The following is a 22,762-nucleotide window of genomic DNA, read 5'->3' on the forward strand; positions in this document are numbered from 1 at the left end:
GTAGCAGACAACCAACTCTCAGCTAGAATCAGCGGACAACTTTTAAAACGCGCTTTTTACTTTTTAAGCGTGGGGGTTTGTGTTTGCAGTTTGGAGAATGGATTCAATCATTGCGGACCTCCTTGTCGGCCTAACTGTGGACATTAGTCGTAGTGATGGTAAGATGTTAGCAGCTAGCTCATTCTTCTTAGCCAGGTGATTTAGCCATGCAGCTAGCTAGGTTCATTGGGGTTAATTATGTATCACAGTATTACGACACAGTAGTTATGACAATCCATTGAAACATATTGTCTAGCCGAATAATGCGTTAAATGTAGGTAGTTACAATGTTGTCTGCTGCTGTCTTGGACAACGTTTCTAATGAATGGAGCACATTTTAAAGACTAACTTGGACAATATTTATTTAAAAAGTAGGAAGACGTAGATAGCTTAATCAATGTTTGGTGTGCAGCACGTACGTGGCTGACATGTGCCACTGCTGGTTGACCTTGTTGTTGTGTGTGCAGGTCGAGTGCACTCTGCCAACGTGACGTCTGTCGACCGGGCGAAGTGCACCGTGATGGTTGAATGGTACGAGAAGAAGATAAGCAGGGGGAAGGAGGTAAGTGACCCTTGACCCCCCCCCCCCCCCCCAAACAACAACAACAACAACAACAACAACAACAACAACGCTTTACGTAACTGCTCTTGATAACTAGCCTGAGAAATACATCCTAATTCTTCCACCGCTTGTTAAGTCGTGACGTGTTTCCGGGTCCAACGTTGGCTGAGGCGCTGTCTTCGAAATGCCGAAATAATAATAATAATACATTATATTTATATAGCGCTTTTCCGAGGCTCAAATACCCTGACAATATGGAGAAAACGGGAAAGTGCGGTGTCCCTTGTTGTATGAATAGATCCGAGTCTAAAAAACGATTAAACTGTCATTCTACTGCTGTAGTTCACAGGTACTCTGGTGCGGGGAATTTCTGGTTTGGACTCGGAAATGGCTAAACGTCACTTTTGACGTCAGACTTAACAAGCGGATAGCTTCATGGCTGCCCTAGCATAGATTACGTTTTCTTGCTATGAAGGATAGATGATTCACTTACTTAGATGCATTTGCTCTAAGTCACTTTGGATAAAGGTGTCTGCTAAATGTCAATGTTATGATCAGGCTGAGAGTGGCCTTAATGACAATTCTGTCACATGTATCCAGTGTCCACCCTCTCATATTGCCCATGCCTTCTAGGTAGTATGCTAGTGTGGCCATTGCATTAATTGCATGTTGAGCGAGTTTATGAACATTGTCTGCTTCTGACGAGGAGCCCTTCTCTTCCGCCTCTCTCCCTCTCCCCTCATCAGGTTGAACTAGATGAACTACAGTCCCTCAACAAGGAGCTGTTTGAACAAATCACCTCCTCTAAACCTTCTCCAGTTATACCTAAAGAGAAGGTACACTGCACCACACATGTGTAACTTTTTATGGTATTTTGTCCTTTATTTATAGAGCATATTTCATACAAGGATGCTACACACTTGTTGGTTGGAGGAGGTGATTTCTACTTCCACCTGCCTCCCCTGTGGAGTTGTATAGTGGTAAATGTACAGTAGAGCTCCCATAATGCTGTGTTGTAAACACATTCCATCAACATAATGGTTGTTATGCCTGGAGTGACTGACATTGCTGCTGCTGCGTTTTTCGTCCTTCCTCAAAAGAAATATGAAGGCCGCCTCCGCTCGTCCAGGATCCCTGGCATCCCTGCCCCCTCCAATCGTAAGTGAAGTGGACAGTCTGTGGTGGGCAGTAGTCAGGTTAGTTTAATACATGTGGTGTTTTTAAGCAATTGTTGGGCTAACTATTGATATTTCTTTCCATAAGCTGTTGCTATTCCAATTCCAGCTGCCCCCCCAAAGACAGAGACAGGTCTGCATTTCTCCCCTAAGCTAATCATCCAATCACTTCATTTGTTGTCAGGCTGGGCTTAATTCAATGAGATCATCAGTTGTAATTTCAACTTCCTGAATTGACAGAATTCTAACTAAGCTTATCCCTGACAACCCTTTCTAATCTGCACATACTATGGGTTTTAGCTCTGCTATGTCGGGGTCTCATCACCTACCTAATCTGCACTGTATCTACACTGGTGCCCAAGGTAATCTCTCCCTTTCTCTTGCTCTCAGACTGTTTCTGTTTTTGAACAGCACTCACTTGATGCCAGTTAACAACATAACACAGTTGTGTAAATCACATTGATCACGGCATGACTGTTCAAACTTTGTTACATGTATGGGAATACACCGGTGTTTGTCAATGTTCTGGCATATTCTAACCGGCAAGCTCTTTGAAAATACAATGACTTGATTTGCCCAGTTGAAATTTCTATTGAATAGTAGTTAGAGCTGGCCACTGCCACCTTGCTTATTCTTGGCATTTGTAGGATTAAGAGGTTGTAGTTATTTTTCACATCATGGCCATTTATTCCATTCCTGAGACAAATGCATAATATGTGAAAGGAATGTAAGGTGTGATTCAACTCGGGGTTTGTTCTTCTGGGACTATTCCATTGTTTTCTGTACCAGACAAACTAAATCAATCACAGATCACAAAATGCCTTTGACCCAGGGGCTTATTTTTGATTACTCTCGTCGAGACTAAAATCAAAATAATCCTGGATTTTCTTTTAGTGAGGTTGATGGAATACCCCCCAGGTCTGATCATTTCTGCCGTTTGTCTGACTCCTCTTCTCTCAGTTCCCAGGAGCCGTCAGACCTGCTTGTTCCGACCCCCTGCGCTTGTCTCAGTGCCTGCGCAGGCTGAGCCCCTGTCTCCAGAGTATCCAATAACTGTCCTCAGCGCCTTAGGTATGTGTGAGTGTGCTTGGTCTACAGGTAGAAGCAAGTATGTGTGAGTGTGCTTGGTCTACAGGTAGAAGCAGGTATGTCATGGAAAAGCAACCAGGGGATGGTCAAAAGCCTCTTGTGTAATTGTTTTTATACCTCATTGCTGCCATGTTGTGCTTGTCCCCTCTCACCCTACTTTTACTCAACTTGTCACTATATTCCTGTGACCGCCTGATATTCATTAAGCCTGTTATTTATCCCTTTTCAGCCGTGGTCAGCGTACCATCGGCCGTGAAGCACCATCGGCCGACGTCAACCCTCCCCCAGATGAGCGAGGCCAATAAGGGGGGTGTGGCAACCAACTCTAGCTCTCCCAGGACTGCATGTGAGCTGAGGAGAGGAGGATCAGGTATACAATTTTTGCGTGAACACAACCCAGTGTTTCCTCCAGGAATGTTGACATTAGTGGCGGTGACGCCAATCCTCACACTAAAAATGGTCGGGGCCGACAATCGTAAATGTTGTATGTGTTGTTACGCTTGCCTGGCTCAGGACAAGGTGACAAAAAGGGAGACGACACATGGAGAACAATAATAGGAGATTTATTAAAGAATAATATATGTTAAATGGAAATAATGATAAAGTAATAGTAACAACAAACAAACAAGCTGCTGGTCGACAAGGGAGAGACCGAGTCCATCAATTTGACCCCCTCTTAAAGTTCCTGGGACAATCAGGATGATCACCTTCACCTGTGCCCATCAGGAACCAAGAGAGAGGGTCAACAAGACAACAGATAATTGGCGCCCACTGGTGGTACCAGTGTGGATCGTCACATCCCCCCCCTTAAAACAGAGGCCTACTAAAAAGGTCTCTGCTAATTTGTTTCCCAGATTACAAATAATACAAATAATAACAAGAGTTTATGGCAACAAAAAACGGTGATCTCTGCCACACAGCCTAAACGTCAAATCCCAACCTCCCCTACAACCTGCCCACCCTCCAGCAATTCCTGGTACCTGGAAAAGCTCTATTTAAGGAGGGAGGAGCAAGAGAAAGAGAGATTAAGGACAAGAGTTTTAGACCGGCAGCAGTGATTCACCTGGTAAGGCGCTGGCTCGGACTCTGCAAAGTATGCAAAAAGGTCAGGGGGTTATGATCTTAACAAACGACCACTGGATGGGACCCCCCCCCCACATAACATCAAAGTGCTGCAGAGCCCAAACCAGTGCCAAACAGAACCCAAACAGTAACCAAACAGTAACCAAACCATAACCAAACCATAACCAAACCATAACCAAACCATAACCAAACCATAACCAAACTCCAGGCCCACTCACATCCTCCTCCCACCCTGCTGCCACCACAGGAGTGGATGGAGATGGAGACCCCTCGTTCACTGTGGTCAACACAACCGGCTTCACCTCCAAGACCGTATCTACTCCGGACCTAGGTGAACGAGAATAATAACATTTTGATAAGCTCAGGTGACAAAGTTGTGTAGACTTTCTACGGTTAGGAGTATCGATCAAATAATTCCGTTCGGACACCTGTCGTACAACAGAGTAGGGACCAGTAAATTTTGCTTGGAAAACTGGGTCACTCACAGAACAATCATTATGAGGAAGCCATTGACGAACCAACACATCCTCCAAGAGAAAACAACCACTTTCAGAGCTCTCCAGCTCATCCTTAGGCTGAATCCCACTGAGCAGCAGCTTCAGCTCAGGATCCTCCTGTTGGGCTAAAATCAACTCACTCCGAGACAAAGACGGCGGCAGATCTGGCAACTGAAAAACAGAACTGTCAGGAGCGAACCCATCAGACTCTTTACCATCATCAATTCTAGGGTCCATGCAACTCATAGCACGAGTCATGGCGCAGGCAGTAAAAACCTCAGGAAACTCCTTCACACTAAGGTCGGGTCCTGTTGGTCGTGTAAACCCAGAACTAACTACCAGAGGTGGGGGCACATCACTCCACACTCTTCCTCCAGCCAGGTTATTTCCTAAAATGACTGCCACACCCACCACAGGCAGAGAGGGTCGAACACCAATGGTCACTACCCCCTGGACCAGATCAGAGCAAAGCTCAATTTCATGCAAGGGGACAGACAAAGTCTGCATCCCCATCCCTCTAATCAAAACGCTGGTCCCCACACTTGACTCCTGAGAGAATGTCAAAACCGATTCCAATATAAACGATTCTGAAGCCCCTGTATCACGAAGTATCTGGACAGGCACTTTCTGTGGGCTTCCCACCAGAGAAACGAAACCTGTAGTAATAAACGGGCCAAAATCAGGATCCTCCTCGCTAATCTGTATGGAGGCAGAGCCCTGTAATGCCCCCGCCAACTCAGTAGCCGCAGGTGGGCTGGATACTGAGGATGCTATCACCCCTGGTTTAAAGGGAGACCCCTCGGCAACCCCAGACACTCTTACTCCTGCCCCACAAGCATGCACTGCAAGAGCCAACGGTCTAACAGAGCCCCCCTTCCCACTGTAGGTTTTCTTTCCTTTTAGGACAGGACACTCCTGTTTCCAGTGACCCTTCTCAAGGCAATAATTGCATGTCGAGTTAGGATCTACTCTACTCTGACTGCCATGCTCCGACTTTGAAAAGGGGACAGAATAACCAGGACCTTCGTTAGGGAATTGTGTACGATTTACCAATAGGTCAGTCACGTTCGGATTATGTCTACGGCTCCCCTCGCTACGAAAACGATGTTCACCAAACTGACTCTTATTAGTCAGTACAAATTCATCTGCCAACACCGCGGCTTGACCTGCTGTTTTCACCTTGTGTTCGTTAACGTAAGTGGCAATGCGATCAGGGACAATGGTTTTAAACTGTTCCAAAATAATCAAATTTGACAGATCCTCCAGAGTATTCACCTCTACCGCCACGCACCAACGATTGAAATGGCTGGTTAGTTCTCTTACAACCTCAACATGAGTTTGTTTGTCATGTTTCTTCCATTTTCTAAACCGCTGTCTGTAAGCTTCAGGAACAAGTTCATAAGCCCTAAGGATAGCGGCCTTAACTGTATCATAATCTTTCCTCTCTCTACCATTAAGAGCAATATAAGCTTCCTGAGCTCGGCCAATAAGCACACTCTGTAGTAATGCGGTGCGGTCTGAAGTAGACCAGTCCCTATCGTCGGCAACACTCTCAAACAGTGAAAAGAATATATCAGGATCTTTTTCATTAAACTTTGGCAACAGTCTAACCATGACAGACATATTATCCCTCTTAGAATTACTCGAATCGCCACCTCCACCGTCAGATAACTTTCCCTCAGCAATCAACTTAAGGCGCTCCCGTTCATGAGCCAATTTTTCAAACTGCAATTCCCTGTCCCTCGCACGCTCTTGTGCCTGAAACTCACGCTCTCGCGTCTGCTCTCGCGTCTGAAATTCACGCTCTTGCATCTGAAATTCCATCTGTAATGCTAACAATTCTTTCTGTTGATCAAATGTTAACTCAGTGGACCCAGATGCAACCCCAACGGATATTTTAGGGACAGACATTTTACCCTTTAGTATGCCCCTTTGAATTAATGTATTCTGTAAAGCCTCCACTACGTCCTGTTTCTTTGCTCGGCCTTTCACCACCTCAAGCTTAACCTCATAATGTTCAGCAACCTTCCACAGTTGTTCTTTCGTTAACTGTAACAATCCATCGACCGACGGAGCTGCCACAAACTCCTCAAAAACATCCATAACTCAATATAATCAAATAACCAATATTAACCAACCCTAACAAACGGGAATCTCCCCTCCTATTACAAACTCCTCCTATAAACTACTCCCATATCAGCCATAATCTTCAGCCCATTTAAAGCGAGTAACTGTGCACACATACAAAACAGAAAAGTAACTAACATACTTCGTAAGAGCTGCCCCGCATCTAACTCAGTAATGACTGACTAACCACTCAGCTAGTCTTCAGTGCGTTCACATGCAACTCTTCCACCAAGCAAATGCCTGGTGGCGCCCCCGCGTTCAACACACCAAAAATAACAAACGAAAACAATAAACAAGCGTTAAGCGCTTCTACTGCTAGCACGGGGGTTCACGTATAGCTCTGATGGTTTCTAAACCACCCGCCCTACCTATCCTTCTCTGCTTTGCATAGAACACAGCACTCACCAAACTCCAGCCGAAGATCACAGCCAATACCAAGAGTTACGTCCTTGTCAGCACAGTCGGACGGCCAGCTCCCCCTCGTCACCAGCACCCAAACCAACGTACCAAATATACTAAACAATACATTACATCCAATCCAACCAAAACCCAATAACTATAAACAATAACCATGCGGGTCTCCCAATATAGAGTTGGACAAATCCAACAATCCAATCCCGAATATCAACTATGAAAAGGGAGAGAATATTGCTCTCACCAAATTCATTCCCGGACGAGCACCCAATTTGTTACGCTTGCCTGGCTCAGGACAAGGTGACAAAAAGGGAGACGACACATGGAGAACAATAATAGGAGATTTATTAAAGAATAATATATGTTAAATGGAAATAATGATAAAGTAATAGTAACAACAAACAAACAAGCTGCTGGTCGACAAGGGAGAGACCGAGTCCATCAATTTGACCCCCTCTTAAAGTTCCTGGGACAATCAGGATGATCACCTTCACCTGTGCCCATCAGGAACCAAGAGAGAGGGTCAACAAGACAACAGATAATTGGCGCCCACTGGTGGTACCAGTGTGGATCGTCACAGTGTTCAATATTTACGACCAAAAATCCTTATGTGTGTGGGCAACTCCCAACTCCCGACTAGGGTTGCCAGATGGGCTCGGGTTTTTTTGGTGGAATTACGGTTTTAGACTGGTTAGGGTGGAAAATGTCAATCCCATCTGGCAACCCTGTTCGCGAGTCCGATTGTGACGTGGATGGAATGTAGCCAATCAAGATAGTGTACATAGCCTTCAGTGTTTCCTCCAGGAATGTTTACAATGGTGGCGGGTGGCCGTGACCGCGCGCGTAGCGCGCGCGATTTACGCGCGCTCAAAACAGCGTTTTTTTTTTTTTTTTTTTCTAATCACAGCCAAAACTAGAGGATGGCCAAAAAAGATAAATAATGAATATACAGAATATAAACTTGTGACTGACAGTCACATACACACACAAAGATCATCAGCTATAATATAATACGAAGTAGGCCTACATGAGCACAAAAGCGGCTAACGTTACTGATTAACTGTTTACTGTAGTGCAGAGAGATGGTAGTCGTAGGCGGCGTATCAAATGACAAAGCTAAACGTTTAATGAAGGACATGAACGATTGTCAACAACACACTCAAGCATGCCTGGATATTTGTAAGAACTCTCGCGAGATTTATCAGACTAAACCTGGATTTTCCCTTTAGCGATGTTGATGGAATACCCCCCGGATGTCACTACGGTGGCCTGTACACAATAACAATAATACCACAGTTCACATTTAGACCAATCAGGAGCCCTTGTGTCACGTCGTCAACTGAATGTCATTAATCTGATTTTGGATCAGCGGTTAGAGAGAGATGGGCGTGGATTTAGGTGCACTTTTAGTCAACATCCATTATAGCGCTGATCTAGGATCAGATATATTTTAATCAGCTAAAATGTTTTTTTTTTTTTTTTTTTTTTTTGGAGAATTTTTTTTTTTTTTTTTTTGAGAAATCTGAATGGTGGCGGAGGAAATTCCATCGTGGCGGCCCGCCACGATGAAATGCATGTAGAGGAAACACTGGCCTTTATTTATGTAAACCAGCTCTTTTTCCCTTTTTTATTTTACCCGTGGCCCTCTTGTTTTTTGTCTTTTTTCCAAGCACCAGGGGAGCCCCCCCTCCTAAATTTCGTTGTATGGTACCTGTACTGTATTAATGACAAAGACCATTCATTCATTCAAGAAGCGAGCTGACTTCTTCTTTTCGGATGGGAATATCGGCGCACACCTCACACAATACGATCAAGGCTGTTCAATCCAAGAATTTTCATCTTCATGTGTGGGGTCTGTCTCAGATAAAAAAATCTGTTAAGATTTTGAAAATCCTTGTGTGTACCGGGCTTTAGTGGACTGAATCAATTAGTGGTGGAGAAAATTCGTGAACTATTGTTGGGTGTTCAGTCTGAGATCCAAAGCGACTTAAAATACTTAATATTGAGTTCATCCGTTTTATGTTGTGAGTGATCTGGACATCAATTGAGGGGGGGGGGGGGTAGTTTGAAGTGCCGCTTTAATATGACTGACTGAAATTATGTTGCTTTATTTATCTTTCAGTCCGAAGGAAATCAGTACTACCACAAAACCTCGAACAGAAATCAAAGAGGGTGTCTTGTGCTGTCAAAAGCACTGACCTTCAGCACAAGAAGGGAAAAGTAAGTTTGCTACTCTCGCTCGAAGTGTGTCTGTGTCTGCCTGCCTGTGTGTAACATTGACTTCCTGTTAGCTACTGTTAAATGCTATATTCTGATTCAGCCTGGTTGTAAGGCAGGTAATGCTAACCCAGCGCTAGTTCAACAGACCGTAGTAGACTTCAGACACAAAGAGACCCAGAGTCAAAAGAGCTCAGTTTTCTTGCGCAAGGAGAGCGATTCAGAGAGACCGTGTTAAGGGCCAGTCAAAGTCGATCTGATCTTTCGCTCTTCCAAGTCAGCCTTTATTGTAACACGAATGGAAAAGGGGCAGGCAAAGCACCGCGTTAATATAAACAGTTTCATGGGAAAGCACCTTAACATAAACAGTTTCATTGGAATGTTCAGCTTAACATATACATTCTCATGGAAATGTACAGCTTAATATAAACAGTTCCATGGAATGCTCAGCCCAACACAAACATTCTCATGGAAATGTACCTTAACATAAATAGTTCCATGGAATGCCCAGCCCAATATAAACAGTTCCACCGCTGGGCCCCTGGATAACACAACGCCAGGAAGCGGAGGCCCGATAAGGAGTGGAAAGATGAGCAAGAGAATACACAGCCCAGCGCACAGGGTGCACAAAGCTCACACTGCACACCCAAGAGTATTCTCTTTCCAACATTTATATCTTTTATGAAAACATCGTTCAACTCTATCATTTAACATTTATGAAAACATCGTCTAACCCTAACACTTCCTCTGCCTAATAGTTTGGAGACATACATGTAAACCAACCACGAACCAAGCAGTTTCACCAAATGATTGAGGAGTACCGTGAGACCATGAGCAAAGTTCCCCTCTGCCCGTCTGATGCGGTAAGACAAGAGGACGGGTTGGAAGGTAGAATTCTAAAGATACAATAGCATTCCATGTGTTCCATATTCCATTCTATAGTGTTCTAGAACATGTCGTCTTGGTCTATAGGTAGAAGCTCACAAGATCTGTGTGTGCGTCCGCAAGCGTCCGCTGAACAACAAAGGTATGTCATGAAAAAAAACGACCAGGGGTATTCCATCAACATCGCTAAAGGAAATTCCAGGCTTATTTTTGATAACTCTTGTGAGATTTATCAGAATAAGCCTGGATTTTCCTTTAGTGGAGTTGATGGAGTGCCCCCCTGGGGATGTTCAAAAGCCTCTTGTGTAATTGTTTGTTTATATACCTCATTGCTGCCATTTTTTATATGATAATTTCTACATTATTTGCTCCTTGTTTTGTTCTGTGTGTCTGTTCCTAGAGCTGAGGAGAAAAGAGACAGACGTGATATCAATCCCTGGCAACGGGGCTCTCCTGGTCCACGAACCCAAGACCAAGGTGGACCTCACCAAGTACCTGGACAACCAGCTCTTCCACTTCGACTACTCCTTTGACGAGACGTCCACCAATGACCTAGTTTACAGGTAAGGGCAACGCTTGTCACATTTGCTGGGGTACGATGCGTCAGTACAATTATATCCTTACTCGCAAGTAGGGATGGGACGATTATCGTGTTTATCGTTAATCGCGATAAAAACACCCGCGATAACTTTATCGTGGAGAATTTTAATTAGTTGAATAATCGTCATAATCGTTTTTTTTTTTTTTTTTTAATTATTATTATTTTTAAATGACTGGACTTTTTAAATAGGCACTACATTTTATAAACACTGCTTTGTCTGACTGGTGGTCCCCAGCTGATGACCCAGTTAGGCCCACATAGGTGTTCAGTGAGGTGTCACAGCACACCTGTTCTAAAGGCACTGTTGGAGGTGCGTCAGGCAGCAATGCTCAGCAGGAGTACCATCCCCTGTATCATGATTTGATCTGTCTGTTTGTTTTTATTGTATGTATTAATGTATGTGACCTATGTGTGTTTTTTGTTGTTGTTGTTGTTAATATTTTTATTGAGTTTCACAGAGACATGTACACAACAGGACATAACAACAACAACTAGTATCCGTGGGGGAGGTTATTGTCCCATTAATAGTAGAAAACTAGTTTTGCACTTTGTTATGCACATTGTCCATAAACAATAACAGAAAATGTTCTTTCTCTTTTTCTTTTTTTTTAAACAAACTAACAAACAAAAAACAAAGACAAACAAAACAAAACAAAAACAAAAAAACAGGGGGGGAGGAGGCCATGTCACATATCAGAAATAAACAGAAAAGAAAATGACAACAAATGCCATAATATATGGGGGGATCACCCCCATCGGAGACAGCATCCATGTCTTACAGTCCTAAACACAGCGGCAGCACAACACCAGCACAGTAAATAATATTGTGACCCATACATTGTAGATCTGTTACACATTAGTCTTGTGTACTTTCTTGAGTGTAATCCACCAAACCTTTCATTACAATGGCAGCCAGTCTGGTACCAATATAATCTAAGAACGGAGACCAAATCTTATAGAATGTCTTTATCTTACACTTATACCTATATGTCAGATATTCCATAGGAATCATATCAAAAATTACCTTGTGCCATCCAGCTATTGTAGGCGGTTTGCAGTCTATCCATATCCTACACAGAAGTCTTTTGGAATGCATACTTTTAAGTTGTTTGTCTGGCAACCCAAACAATAGACACATGGGGTCCTTATCCAATGTAACATCTAGAATTAGATGAATTTTATCCACTATACCTTTCCAGTAATCATCTATATATCTACAAGTCCAAACACAATGAACTAAGCTCCCAACCTCGGTAATACACTTTGTACACATTTCCGATTTGTTATGATCCATTTTATGTCTAAGTTGGGGAGTAATCTGCAAACGTTGTAGTAGTCTAAATTGCGTTTCCTTCGTCCTATTACAGATTGAGATGTCGTTTGCCGATTGCCATATTAGTGACCAAGTTGCTGCATCAGTATTAATGTTCAGGTCATTATTCCAGTCTTTGGGCGTAAATGCAGGTTTGCCTTTATCATATTTCGAAAGTGCTCTATACCCAAGCCCCAGAATGCCTCTCGTCTTTCCAGCGGAGAGGGTTGGTGACAGAGGCCAGTGTCTTTTTGGCTATTTAAAAAACTTCGTATCTGAAGGTATCTGAAAAACTCATTTCGTGGTAGGTCATATTTCTTACATAATTGGTCAAATGAAAGTAGTATTTCCGTATCATATAAATGTCTGATAGTAACCATCCCTTTGCTGTCCCACCGCTTGAAACCCCTATCCGTGGCACCAGGGGAGAAGTCTATGTTGCCCCAAACTGGCGAGAGGGAGGATGTAATAATCGTATGTTATAAATAAATAGTAATATAATTGAGATTTCTCACATGAGCCGCGCGCGAATATCCTCACAGAAATTTGTCTCGCGCGATTGTTCAGCCTGCATCAGGGCTCTACGCTAACCTTTTTCACTAGGAGCACATGTGCTCCTAAATGAAAAATGTTAGGAGCACACAAAGAAATTTAGGAGCACAGTGAAAAATGTAATTTTTGCACCAAAATCACACATTGGCCCATGCCTACAGCCCTATTAGACGCAGAGTTGATGGCATTGTATTATGGTAACTAGCTGTGTCAAGTTCTCCTGGTTAGCAGCATGTTCATTCATTCATCCATGTCATGCCTGTCAGCTAGCAGCTAGCAGCCCAGCCAGGCTTTAGGGCTAGGTCTGTCAGCTAGCAGCCCAGCCAGGCCATGCAGAGGTCTGTCTCCATGCTGCCCACCTCCCTGCTGCTGGGTCAGGCTACATCAGTCACACACGGTGGCCAGACAACTCCACATCTAGGGGTATTAAACTACCCCACATCCAGATGACCAGTCCCCAGCCCCATGCTGCCCGGGGTGGTGACATGTGGAGTTGGCCAGCCCAGCACGGTGCCTCTGCGGCGGCTAGCTGTTAGCACACCACCATCCCCGGGGGTCCCACCTCTCTGCCACACTCAAGTACAACATGTTGCATTTTCATGCCATTAGGAAACTTGCTTCCTAGGGTTTCCTAGGATTAGAGATGCATTTGGACTTCTGGAGTACCTCCACTACTTTCAATGGGTTCTGAAGGTCTGAGAGCTTTCTACTTTCTACCCTGGGTAGTTAACCCTGGTTGTAACCTTGGGTTCAAATCTGGAGTGTGTGGGACCAAATCTGTAGATGTGGTGAGCTAATGAAGCTAATGAAGCTTGAGATGAGAAAAGGGCGCTTGTCTCTTTAAGGCCCAGGAGGGAGTTAGCGATTAGCGATGTTAGCTTAGCGCCAGTTTAACAGAAGTAACTTCACTTTTAACATGACTTCCCGTGGTCGTAGCGGGCTGGCTGACGGCTTAAAATGTGGCCACACGGTTCGCGCAGATTTATTTTTAGAATAAAAAAATATATATAATAAGAATAATTTTAAAAAAAACTGTACTCGCACATGTGCTCGTGAATTTATTTCTCTAGTCGCACAGATGTATTTTTAGTCGCAAATGCGAGTGAAATGGTCGCACTGTAGAGCCCTGTGCATGGGTAACGTGACTGTCAAGTCAGCCTTGTCAGTCAGTCACTAACGTATGCTAGCCTTCTCACCATGGCTGCATCGGCCCCGTGTCCATTGCCTCACCTTTCCAGGGTTGCACGCAGGCTTCTATGCATACCTGCAACTAGTGTTCCTTCAGAGAGAGTGTTTAGTGCCAGTGGGCACTAGGGGTGTAACGATACATCGATTCACATCGATGCATCGATTCATTGACTAACGATCTGATTACATCGATGCAATGTAAACATATCGATCTATATCGTCATCTTAAAGATACACCTTTATTTTGAAATGGCACATTCTGCGTGACTGTCACCATTTCCGTGCAGCGCGCGACTAGCAGCGGCAAATTACAAAGTCAAAGAGCGCTGCACACTGTGTGTTCTGCATTTTGTGACTGCGGCGGAGAACAGCGAAGCGGTTTTAGCTGCGACTGCCAAGCCAGCCCACGGCCGACTGTGATTGGTCAATGCTCTAGTCTAGCCGACTGTGATTGGTCAATGCTCTGGCAAAGCATCTGTCTTATGAATGGGCAAAGGCTGCAGGTTGGACCTTACTTACTTTACTCCGGTTTGCTTGTCCAATTTCATTGGATAAACCTGAACAAAATTCCTATTGATAACATCTACAGGTAAATCATTACTCCCGTAATCAGTGATCTAACATGACTGTCCAAGCATAGCCTTACCTTTCACCAATCAACACATCATATCAGATCAGTGCTTCCTAGAGGAAGTGTGATGGATGGCCCTATATTAAAAATTATCCTGACCTGCGTTCAGAGCGTAGTGTTTTGTCTCCTGAACATGTTGATCAGTTAGTTTTTTTGAAGAAAAACCTCCCAAAGAAGAACACTGGAGGATATACTTAACTTATTTTGGTTAAGAAGAATGTATATAAGATGTACTGCACTGTACTGCATTTGCACTTATTATTTATTATTATTTTATTATTATTGCACAAATATACTGTAGGTTAAATGGTGACCTTGGTTCAGTTCTAACTGTTAAAAATACTGTGTTTATGAGACAGTAAAAAAGTGAACGTTTACAAAAATCCTGCCTTAAAAAAGGGGGGACAAGTTCTTCCAGTTTTGTTTCATAGGACATTAATGTTTTAAAGCTGAATATCTCTTGTTTGTGAGACTAGTGAACGGGTCTATGTTTCTTTTTGTAACAGAAGAATACTGTATAATACAATATGATTTAAATGCTGGATACCTGGAAGAGCTCACAAATAAAATGGTCAAATAATATTCTAATTGTTTTTGTGAGTTGATAATTGTGTTAGATTGGCATATGATATCGCGTCATATCGATCATATCGTCATATCGATCTTGAATCGAATCGAATCGAAATCGTATCGTGACTGACATTGTGATATCGTCAAACATTGTATCGTCATACAAACAAATCGATATAATATCGTATCGTGATGAAGCTGGTGATTTACACCCCTAGTGGGCACATGCATAAGGCAGAAAAAGTGAACATGTTGACATTTTTGCACTTCCTATCTTGAAGCTTTCAAGTCTCTAAGCCACAAGGCTAGCACTCAGTTTGATGACAGAAAAGTGTCAGTGTTCAAGTTTTGTTTGACAGTATTTTTTTCCTTTATTTATGCAGTGATACCGTATAATTTATCATTACCTTATTTAAGATTTTATTAAAGATTTTTTTGTCAAGATGTTTTTAAAATGATGTTAATGTTATTAACATGATTCAATAAAAATACAACAAAATCTAAGTTAAAGTGATTACAGTGTGTTTTATTGGCATTCTAAAAAATAGTTTTTTTTTTTTTTTTTTTTTTTAATTCTCGCGATAATATCGTGGATCGCGATTATTTTGCCCACTATAATCGTGACATGACATTTTCTAATCGTCCCACCCCTACTCGCAAGCTATCCTCTTCGAAGACACTAATAGTAATACAGGAAGACTAGTAATACAATAAGTTGACCATGTCCAGATTCTGTTGCATTTATTCAGTAGGATAATTCTTCGCATTCCTCATTTGCATACCCTGACCAGTATGTTCTCTTAGCAACACTCTCCCCCATTGCCATTGTTATTATTTCACTGTTAAAAACCTTTTATATTCCATATTTATAAGTTCTGTTTTCATATTCTTGTCATGTTTTTGTTAAGTGTTTTGAGACGCCTGTTTGAAGTGCTCTTTTAAACAAGGTTTGAGTTGATTTAGTAAAATAAGGATGTTCATGACAGGTTCACGGCCAAGCCCCTGGTCCAGGCCGTCTTTGAAGGAGGGATGGCCACTTGTTTTGCCTACGGCCAGACTGGCAGTGGAAAAACCCATGTGAGTCTTCTCTCTTTGACCTACGATACTATGGTACCTATGCTGGGAGTAGCAGTTGTCTTAGTTTGTCTCTTTCGTTCCTTCTCTTCCCTTATGTTTCTACCTGTTCAGACGATGGGAGGAGACTTCTCAGGGAAGACCCAAATCAGCTCAAATGGCATCTATGCGTTGGCAGGTAGTTATTGTCTAATTTGATTCTCAATTATAAATATTGAGATTGATTGTCAACGTGTCTGAGAATCGATTCAATACCACTTATGACAACCCCCCCCCAAAATGGGTCTAAATAGTTATTTTAGTCCATGAAATCTACCTGTGTCTTCAGTTAAGTCCATGACACCTCGTTCCTTCTGTGTTGTACCCGTCATTCCCCTGCTCCCTCTCTGTCCTCTGGTCCCTCTCTCCTATCTGTCCCCTGGTCCCTCTCTCCTATCTGTCCCCTGGTCCCTCTCTGTCCTCTGGTCCCTCTCTCCTACCTGTCCCCTGGTCCATCTCCAGCCCAGGACGTGTTCACCCTGCTCAACCACTGGAGGTACGCTGGCCTGGGCCTCGATCCCTACGTCGCCTTCTTTGAGATCTACAACGGCAAGGTGAGCTAGCTGGGACATGTCATCATACTCATAGTTGTGGGTTTGGGGAGCGTCGATGTATGCTCAGCGAGGACTTTGATCGCAAAGTCGCCGGTTCGATCCCCAGCCGGGCACGTGTCTGACACTGAACCCCAAATTGCTCCCGATGAGCGGGCCGGCGCCTTGCATGGTAGCTTGCTGCCTTTGGAATAAGGCGCTATACAAGCGTAGTCCATTTCGGGTGTCTCTTGGGAACGTGTGATGTCTCATCGCCTCAGTCACTCTAACAGCCATGCTCCTTCCCTCCCACCTGCCAGGTGTTTGACCTGCTGAACAAGAAGACCAAGCTGAGGGTGCTGGAGGATGAGAAGCAGCAGGTGCAGGTGGTGGGCCTGCAGGAGATGTACGTGTCCTGTCCCGAAGACGTCATCAAGGCGGTGGACCTGGGCAGTGCTTGCAGGTACGCTCACCTCTGGACCAGAGCTCACCATGTGGTTATTCGAAGGTTTTTCTGGGCAAATACGGCACCAATTATCATTGATTAAATATCTAAAGGTGTATATAGGTCTAGGCCTTTAATCTGATGACTTAAGTCAAGTAAATAATTTGACGTCATTTTATTTTTAAAAAATGCATGTACGGATGTTTCAGGCTACTGTACATTGTAAACAACAATGCATTAAAACGTACGTCTGTTTCAAGTTCGGTGGTCTCTAACGTCTCTAACCCCCTCCCCCCCCCAAAGGACGTCAGGCCAGACGTCAGCCAACGCCAACTCCTCCCGCTCCCACGCCATCCTGCAGGTGGTCCTGCGGCAGAGGAACAAGCTGTACGGCAAGTTCTCATTGGTGGACCTGGCGGGCAACGAGCGGGGCACAGACGTCAGCACCAACGACAGGGCCACCATGGTGGAGACGGCCGAGATCAACCGCAGCCTGCTGGCCCTCAAGGTACTGGAGACGTCTCCCTAAATCTGCTGCCCTCAAGGTAGATACAGTAAAACAACCTGCTGCCTCAAAGTAGACACTGTAAAACAACCTGCTGTTCTCAAGGTAGATATTGTAACAACTAACTACTGCTCTACCTGTCTGATGTGGTAAGGCCAAATCTGATCACATGCCGAGTGTGCATCTAGAACGTTCTGTAGAGCCTCACAAAACCCTCTTCCCATGTCAGTCTCTTTCTACTGTTCTCTCCATCTTTGTGTTCTAACCCCCGCCCCCTCTCTCTCCCTGGTCTAGGAGTGTATCCGTTCCTTGGGTCAGAACAGTGACCACATCCCCTTCAGAATGAGCAAGCTCACCCAGGTGCTCCGAGACTCCTTCATTGGGGTGAACTCCAGGACATGCATGGTGCGTACGGTGCTTGGGATTCACCTCCTCCTGTATGTCATGTAACAGGTGATGGGTGGCAGTAGAGGTACAGTTTAGAATGTAATGTGGGGTTGAAGTAGTTTAGAATGTTTTTATTTTCTCCCCATTCTGTCTTGTGTCGAATGTCTTACTAGCCAGTAGGCACTAAGGAGTCCATTCCTCATGATTGACAGGTGATATAATTAATTATTTATTCCAGATTGCCATGGTGTCACCAGGGATCAGTTCCTGCGACTACACACTGAACACACTACGCTATGCAGACAGGTACAGTCCAGTACATCTCAGATATATAATTGTTTTAATTTTTTTAATAATAATACATAGTGAAGTCTCAGGCTTCTGTACATTGTAAACAATGTACAAAACAATATTTAGTAGTTGAGGAGGTGGGGTAGGGAATAGTGAGTAGGACAGGTGATCATGATTTACAGTCTCACCTGGGAACACCACCACTAGTGTGCCCTTGAGTAAGGCACTTAGCCCTAAATTACACCAGATTGTCCCTGTAATCTCTAATTTGTATCGAATTGGCTAAAAGCATCTGCTAAATCATCATTTCTCAACGGGGGCGTTCAGACAACATCGAGGGGCGCTGGAACAAATATTTTTAAAAGGGGGGCGTTGAGGTGTTCTTGGGGGGCGCCGGGCGGTCACGCATAAAGTATTTTTCTCATGAAAAACAGCTGTCAGCAGTGTTATTACGGGTACGTTCGTAAATGCACGAACGGTCAGTTCGCTCGGACAAACCGTCTTTTCAAAGGTAGTATGGGTAGATCGCATGGCATTGAAAAAATAAAATAAAAATATAATAATAAAAAAAGTTTGTCTATCATCCATCCTCACTATGGCTTTTGCCACTTGATTGACGTACAGGTAAGCCATTCTGAGATCTGATCTTTTCACCTAACACACGGTTCACCACGCATGCGCAGTCAACAGCGCCAACTACAAAATACTAAGGGAGGGAGAGAGAGAGGGAGGGTTTGTGCTATGGCTCCCTATGCAGACTGGCAAATGTGTGTGTGTGTGTGTGAGTGAGTGAGAATAGCAAAGAGGGAGGGTTTGTGATGGTCTTCTCCTGTGTGGCTGTGTGACAGAGAGAGAGAACGTGTATTGTACTATGCAGGCTGGGAACTGTGTGTGTTTGTAGTACGTGCGTGTACATTTGCGATGTTGAAACTAGACTGGTAGATCTTGGCAGTCAAAAAAGTGTGGGCACCCCTGCCTTATACCATACCACCATACCAGAACATCACAGCAGGAACAACCTATCTCAAAAAAGCGATCGTATTGTAATAAACCAGTCCGGAAAGTTCTCTGTCGCTTACCAATAATCTAACCTAGAGAAATCAGCTACGAATGTCCCCTCCCCTCGCAGGTTCATCACAGTATATTACATAAATGTATTACTGTTAAGTGTTGTTGTGGATGTTATCCCTAGTGCCATTCTGAGGTTAGCATTGCGATGTGTTCGTCTTAACGTTTACAAACTAAAATATACGATCGCTTTTTGTGATCTGTTGCTCCTCTGATGTCCTGGAAACGAACACACGAAGCACTCCGAACAGCTGTCAGCGTCTTTTGTTGCTATAGGAAACCACTACTCTGCTTGCGATTGATCAGCTGTCAGCAGTGTTATTACGGGTACGTTCGTAAATGCACGAACGGTCAGTTTGCTCGGGCAAAACCGTGTTTTCAGTCAGAGCACCCATCTCTGAGCGCTCCCAGAGCGCAGAGCTCTGAACTTTGGAACTTTGTTATGTTTTGATATGAGAAATTCGAACTAAGTGGTCAGTTTATGAAAATAATACCATAGAATACTAAATAAAATATTTTAATAATAGCCCCCTAGCGTTTGCCGCCATATTGTGACACCCCCCCCCCCAAAGTCCAATCAAAAATGAATAAATATTACCATCATAAAACAGCAGTTTGGAAATGCAACACCAGCACACTTAAAAAAACAAACAATGTTAGTTGTAATATACAGTTTTGTAGCCTACTGTTTGTTCTGCACCGGACATGTGTGAAATCGCTGCTGTGTTATTGTTGTTCTGTGATATAACACAGAATATTAGTCAACATTAATATTCAGGGAAGAAAATAAGCCTACTTTTTTTGATGGGGGGCAGTAAGAGACCTGGATAATGGACAGGGGAGCGCTGGCCCAAAAAAGGTTGAGAACCACTGTGCTAAATGGTACAAGTGTACACATTCCATGTCTCTGAGGTTCTTCTTGTTTGTTTCTGGGTGGCAGAGTGAAGGAGCTGAACGAGGCGTCCAAGGCCAACACAGCGGAATCTAAGGAGAATGGAGGGTTCGCTGTGGAGGAGATGGCGACCAGCAGCTCCTCTGAGGAGGTAGGGACCACGGAGCACACCTCTGGCATCCTGCTCTCATGTCCAGGGAGGCTGGTGGGGGTAGGGACCACGGAGAAGGCCTCTGGCCTCCTGCTCTCTCCTGCTCCCAGCCTGTCCAGGATTTGAAAGCGTTCCTCATTCCATTCCATACAATAACTCCTCCTTCTACCTCCTCCACTGGTACTTTCATAATACAGCCTTCCTTGGTCCCTGCTGTTGTGTTGGTCCATTGTACACTCACTGAGGCCCCCTGGTGGTTGTGGGTTCACACCATTGCCTTTAGGGACGGGGTTCTTCATTTGAACTGCTAAATATTGATTTGCGCGCACACACAAAGGAACGACAACATTAAGCAATAAAAACTACAGGGCTGGTAAACCCTGCAGGGCTTGTCGAAGCCTATAAAGTGTTACGGAAAGGAAAAAAATAAAAATAGACTATAGGCAAGTCTTAAATGTACATGATGTTCCGCTGTGGTGAGTCACCAAAAGTGGTGGTTGGGCCAGTGTTCAAATCCGACTATTTCTAGCACATTTCATACACGGAACCCAACACAATGCACTTCACAGACAAGATGAAACCCCCAGACTAACCAGCTCATGTCCTGTTGGACTCCATTGTACCCAGACTAACCCAGCTGTCACATCCTGTAGGACTCCATTGTACCCAGCGTCTACGAGGCCGTCTCCCAGGTGGCTGAGCTGGAGGAGAGGTTTCACGAGCAGCTGTCGGTATGTCATTTAGTTCACACTTAACTTAATGACAACATTTGTCAGACTTGCACAATGGAAATGAACATATACTGTACAGTATCTCAGATATCTCAGTATCTGTACCAACATGGTGTATACAGCATTAGACACCTGACTCAAACATGCTTTGTCTGACATGCTGGATTTATACTGTGAAGTGCTGTAGAACAAATTATAATATGCTGTTGTCGTCAATCAGATCTGAAATAACTACGGATTTGAAAATGAAATATTGTACATACACTTTCATATGGTCTAGCACTATTCAAGGCCAATGACACATTTGCTTCAGTGCTGAGATAATGGCGGTGATCTGTTCTAATGGCAGTGTTCTGTTGTCCTGTGTTTCCAGCGAGGGGCCCGCGAATTCCTCAAGCCCATGGAGAAGGCCACCTATGATGTCAGGGAGAACATCACAGAGCTTATGCTATACGTCAGAAATCTGCTCGGTATGTGGACAAACATTATTATTATTTTTATTTTTATTTTTTTAAATCTGATCTAAGTGGATTGACTTATATAGCGCCTTATTCCAAAATGCTTTACGATGGCCTCATTCTCACACACATTCTCACACCATGGAAGGCCAGCCTGGGTTTGAACTGCCGACCTTAAGATCATTAGACGCCGAGTCTACCTCCTGCACCATGGCCGCCCCTGGACTAGAGTTCAGAAGCTACCTGTGGTGGTGTACAAGGTCATGGGGACATGGGTTCAGTGTAGTGCTGCTGGCCTGTGAGGATGGGCAGCAGGCTGGCCGGGGAAGGAGGGAGCCCCCATGTTACTGGCTGGATGTCCTGTGGCTGTTGACTACAGTCTAGGGTTAAAGCTGCTGTTTGGAACTTCCAAGCAAGCAGACAAACCGATAAATCAGACTGTCTTCTTTTCCAGACTCAGCCCTCGCGTTGGAAGCGGCTGTTGACGGTGAGCGAATGGCCATTACATCACCCAAAGAACACTGATGAGACCTTCTCTACCTTCAAACTGTTTTGTTTTTTTACATTCAATGTAAAAATTAACCTGTTAACTTTATTGTTATGCAAATACAGTTTTTTATTATTATACACATAACAATAAAGAAACAGAGTTGCTACTGGGGGTGTTGGAAACTCAGACTGTCCATTCTCAAAGATGTCACCCTCAGAGCAACTCTGTTTCTTTATTGTTACGTGTATAATAATAAAAAACTGTATTTGCATAACAATAAAGTTAACAGGTTAATTTTACATTGAATGTTTTAAATGTTTATTTTAAGAAAATATAATTGAATTTTAATTAATAAAGTTGTCTTTACACCTAATATTGATCCTGGTGTTTATTTATTTCTGAGCTGACCATTCTGCTACTTGTCTAATGCTTGTATTTTCACATCTGTACGTTAATGTTTTAATTATCTTAAGTAGTGAGAATTTCCTTGCCTAGTTAGTTCACATGCTGCCCTCTGAGCTGCATAGTACCCCCATGACCTCAACAAAGACAGTTGGAAGATCACCCACAATGCACCCTGCTGTGTGGGGAGGTTCTTAATTTTTCTTTAAGTACTTACATTCTTTTGGTTCCTTTTTCCTAGACACAAGTCAGTCTTGTGTGTACACACACCCTGCAAGCAAAATCTGATGCATGACAAATCTGGCTGCACAACTGTTTCCTACCCTATGAGTGCAACCCCAGGTGGTGTGTTAAGTC

At 43.8% G+C, this 22,762-nt stretch overlaps 1 protein-coding gene across 7 annotated transcripts; it reads left to right on the forward strand.

The window, feature by feature from the left end:
• Window positions 1–22,370, forward strand: LOC308166346 (kinesin-like protein KIF2C). Of its 7 annotated transcripts, none has more exons than XM_080540615.1 (22): window positions 1–158; window positions 507–601; window positions 1,348–1,437; window positions 1,702–1,759; window positions 1,865–1,909; window positions 2,737–2,847; window positions 3,095–3,235; window positions 9,109–9,206; window positions 9,962–10,066; window positions 10,176–10,230; window positions 10,489–10,651; window positions 15,929–16,019; window positions 16,131–16,194; window positions 16,518–16,609; window positions 16,906–17,048; window positions 17,334–17,538; window positions 17,830–17,940; window positions 18,161–18,228; window positions 20,222–20,324; window positions 20,952–21,055; window positions 21,429–21,525; window positions 21,968–22,370. In XM_080540615.1, the coding sequence occupies exons 1-22, from the start codon at window positions 98–100 to the stop codon at window positions 22,145–22,147; spliced, it is 2,280 nt and encodes a 759-aa protein (XP_080396741.1). In that variant the 5' UTR covers window positions 1–97; the 3' UTR covers window positions 22,148–22,370. The 7 variants fall into 7 exon arrangements, with proteins under 7 accessions (XP_080396741.1, XP_080396743.1, XP_080396742.1 ...); XM_080540617.1 differs by having other exon boundaries at window positions 20,978–21,055; window positions 21,968–22,171; XM_080540616.1 differs by lacking the exon at window positions 18,161–18,228 and having other exon boundaries at window positions 17,830–17,949; window positions 20,232–20,324.
• The last annotated feature ends 392 nt before the right edge of the window (window positions 22,371–22,762 follow it).

The sequence above is a fragment of the Nansenia antarctica genome, assembly GCF_963989245.1.
Source record: "Nansenia antarctica genome assembly, chromosome: 1".
In the NCBI taxonomy this organism is placed as follows: domain Eukaryota; kingdom Metazoa; phylum Chordata; class Actinopteri; order Argentiniformes; family Microstomatidae; genus Nansenia; species Nansenia antarctica.

What these genes read in the sequence shown, in the direction of transcription:
- LOC308166346 (XM_080540615.1), top strand. Translation starts at nt 98, where the DNA reads ATGGATTCAATCATTGCGGACCTCCTTGTCGGCCTAACTGTGGACATT. An exon ending in AACTGTCCTCAGCGCCTTAG is followed by an intron (nt 2,848 to 3,094) that starts GTATGTGTGAGT and finishes ATCCCTTTTCAG; the next exon opens with CCGTGGTCAGCGTACCATCG. An exon ending in GCAGCCTGCTGGCCCTCAAG is followed by an intron (nt 17,539 to 17,829) that starts GTACTGGAGACG and finishes TCCCTGGTCTAG; the next exon opens with GAGTGTATCCGTTCCTTGGG.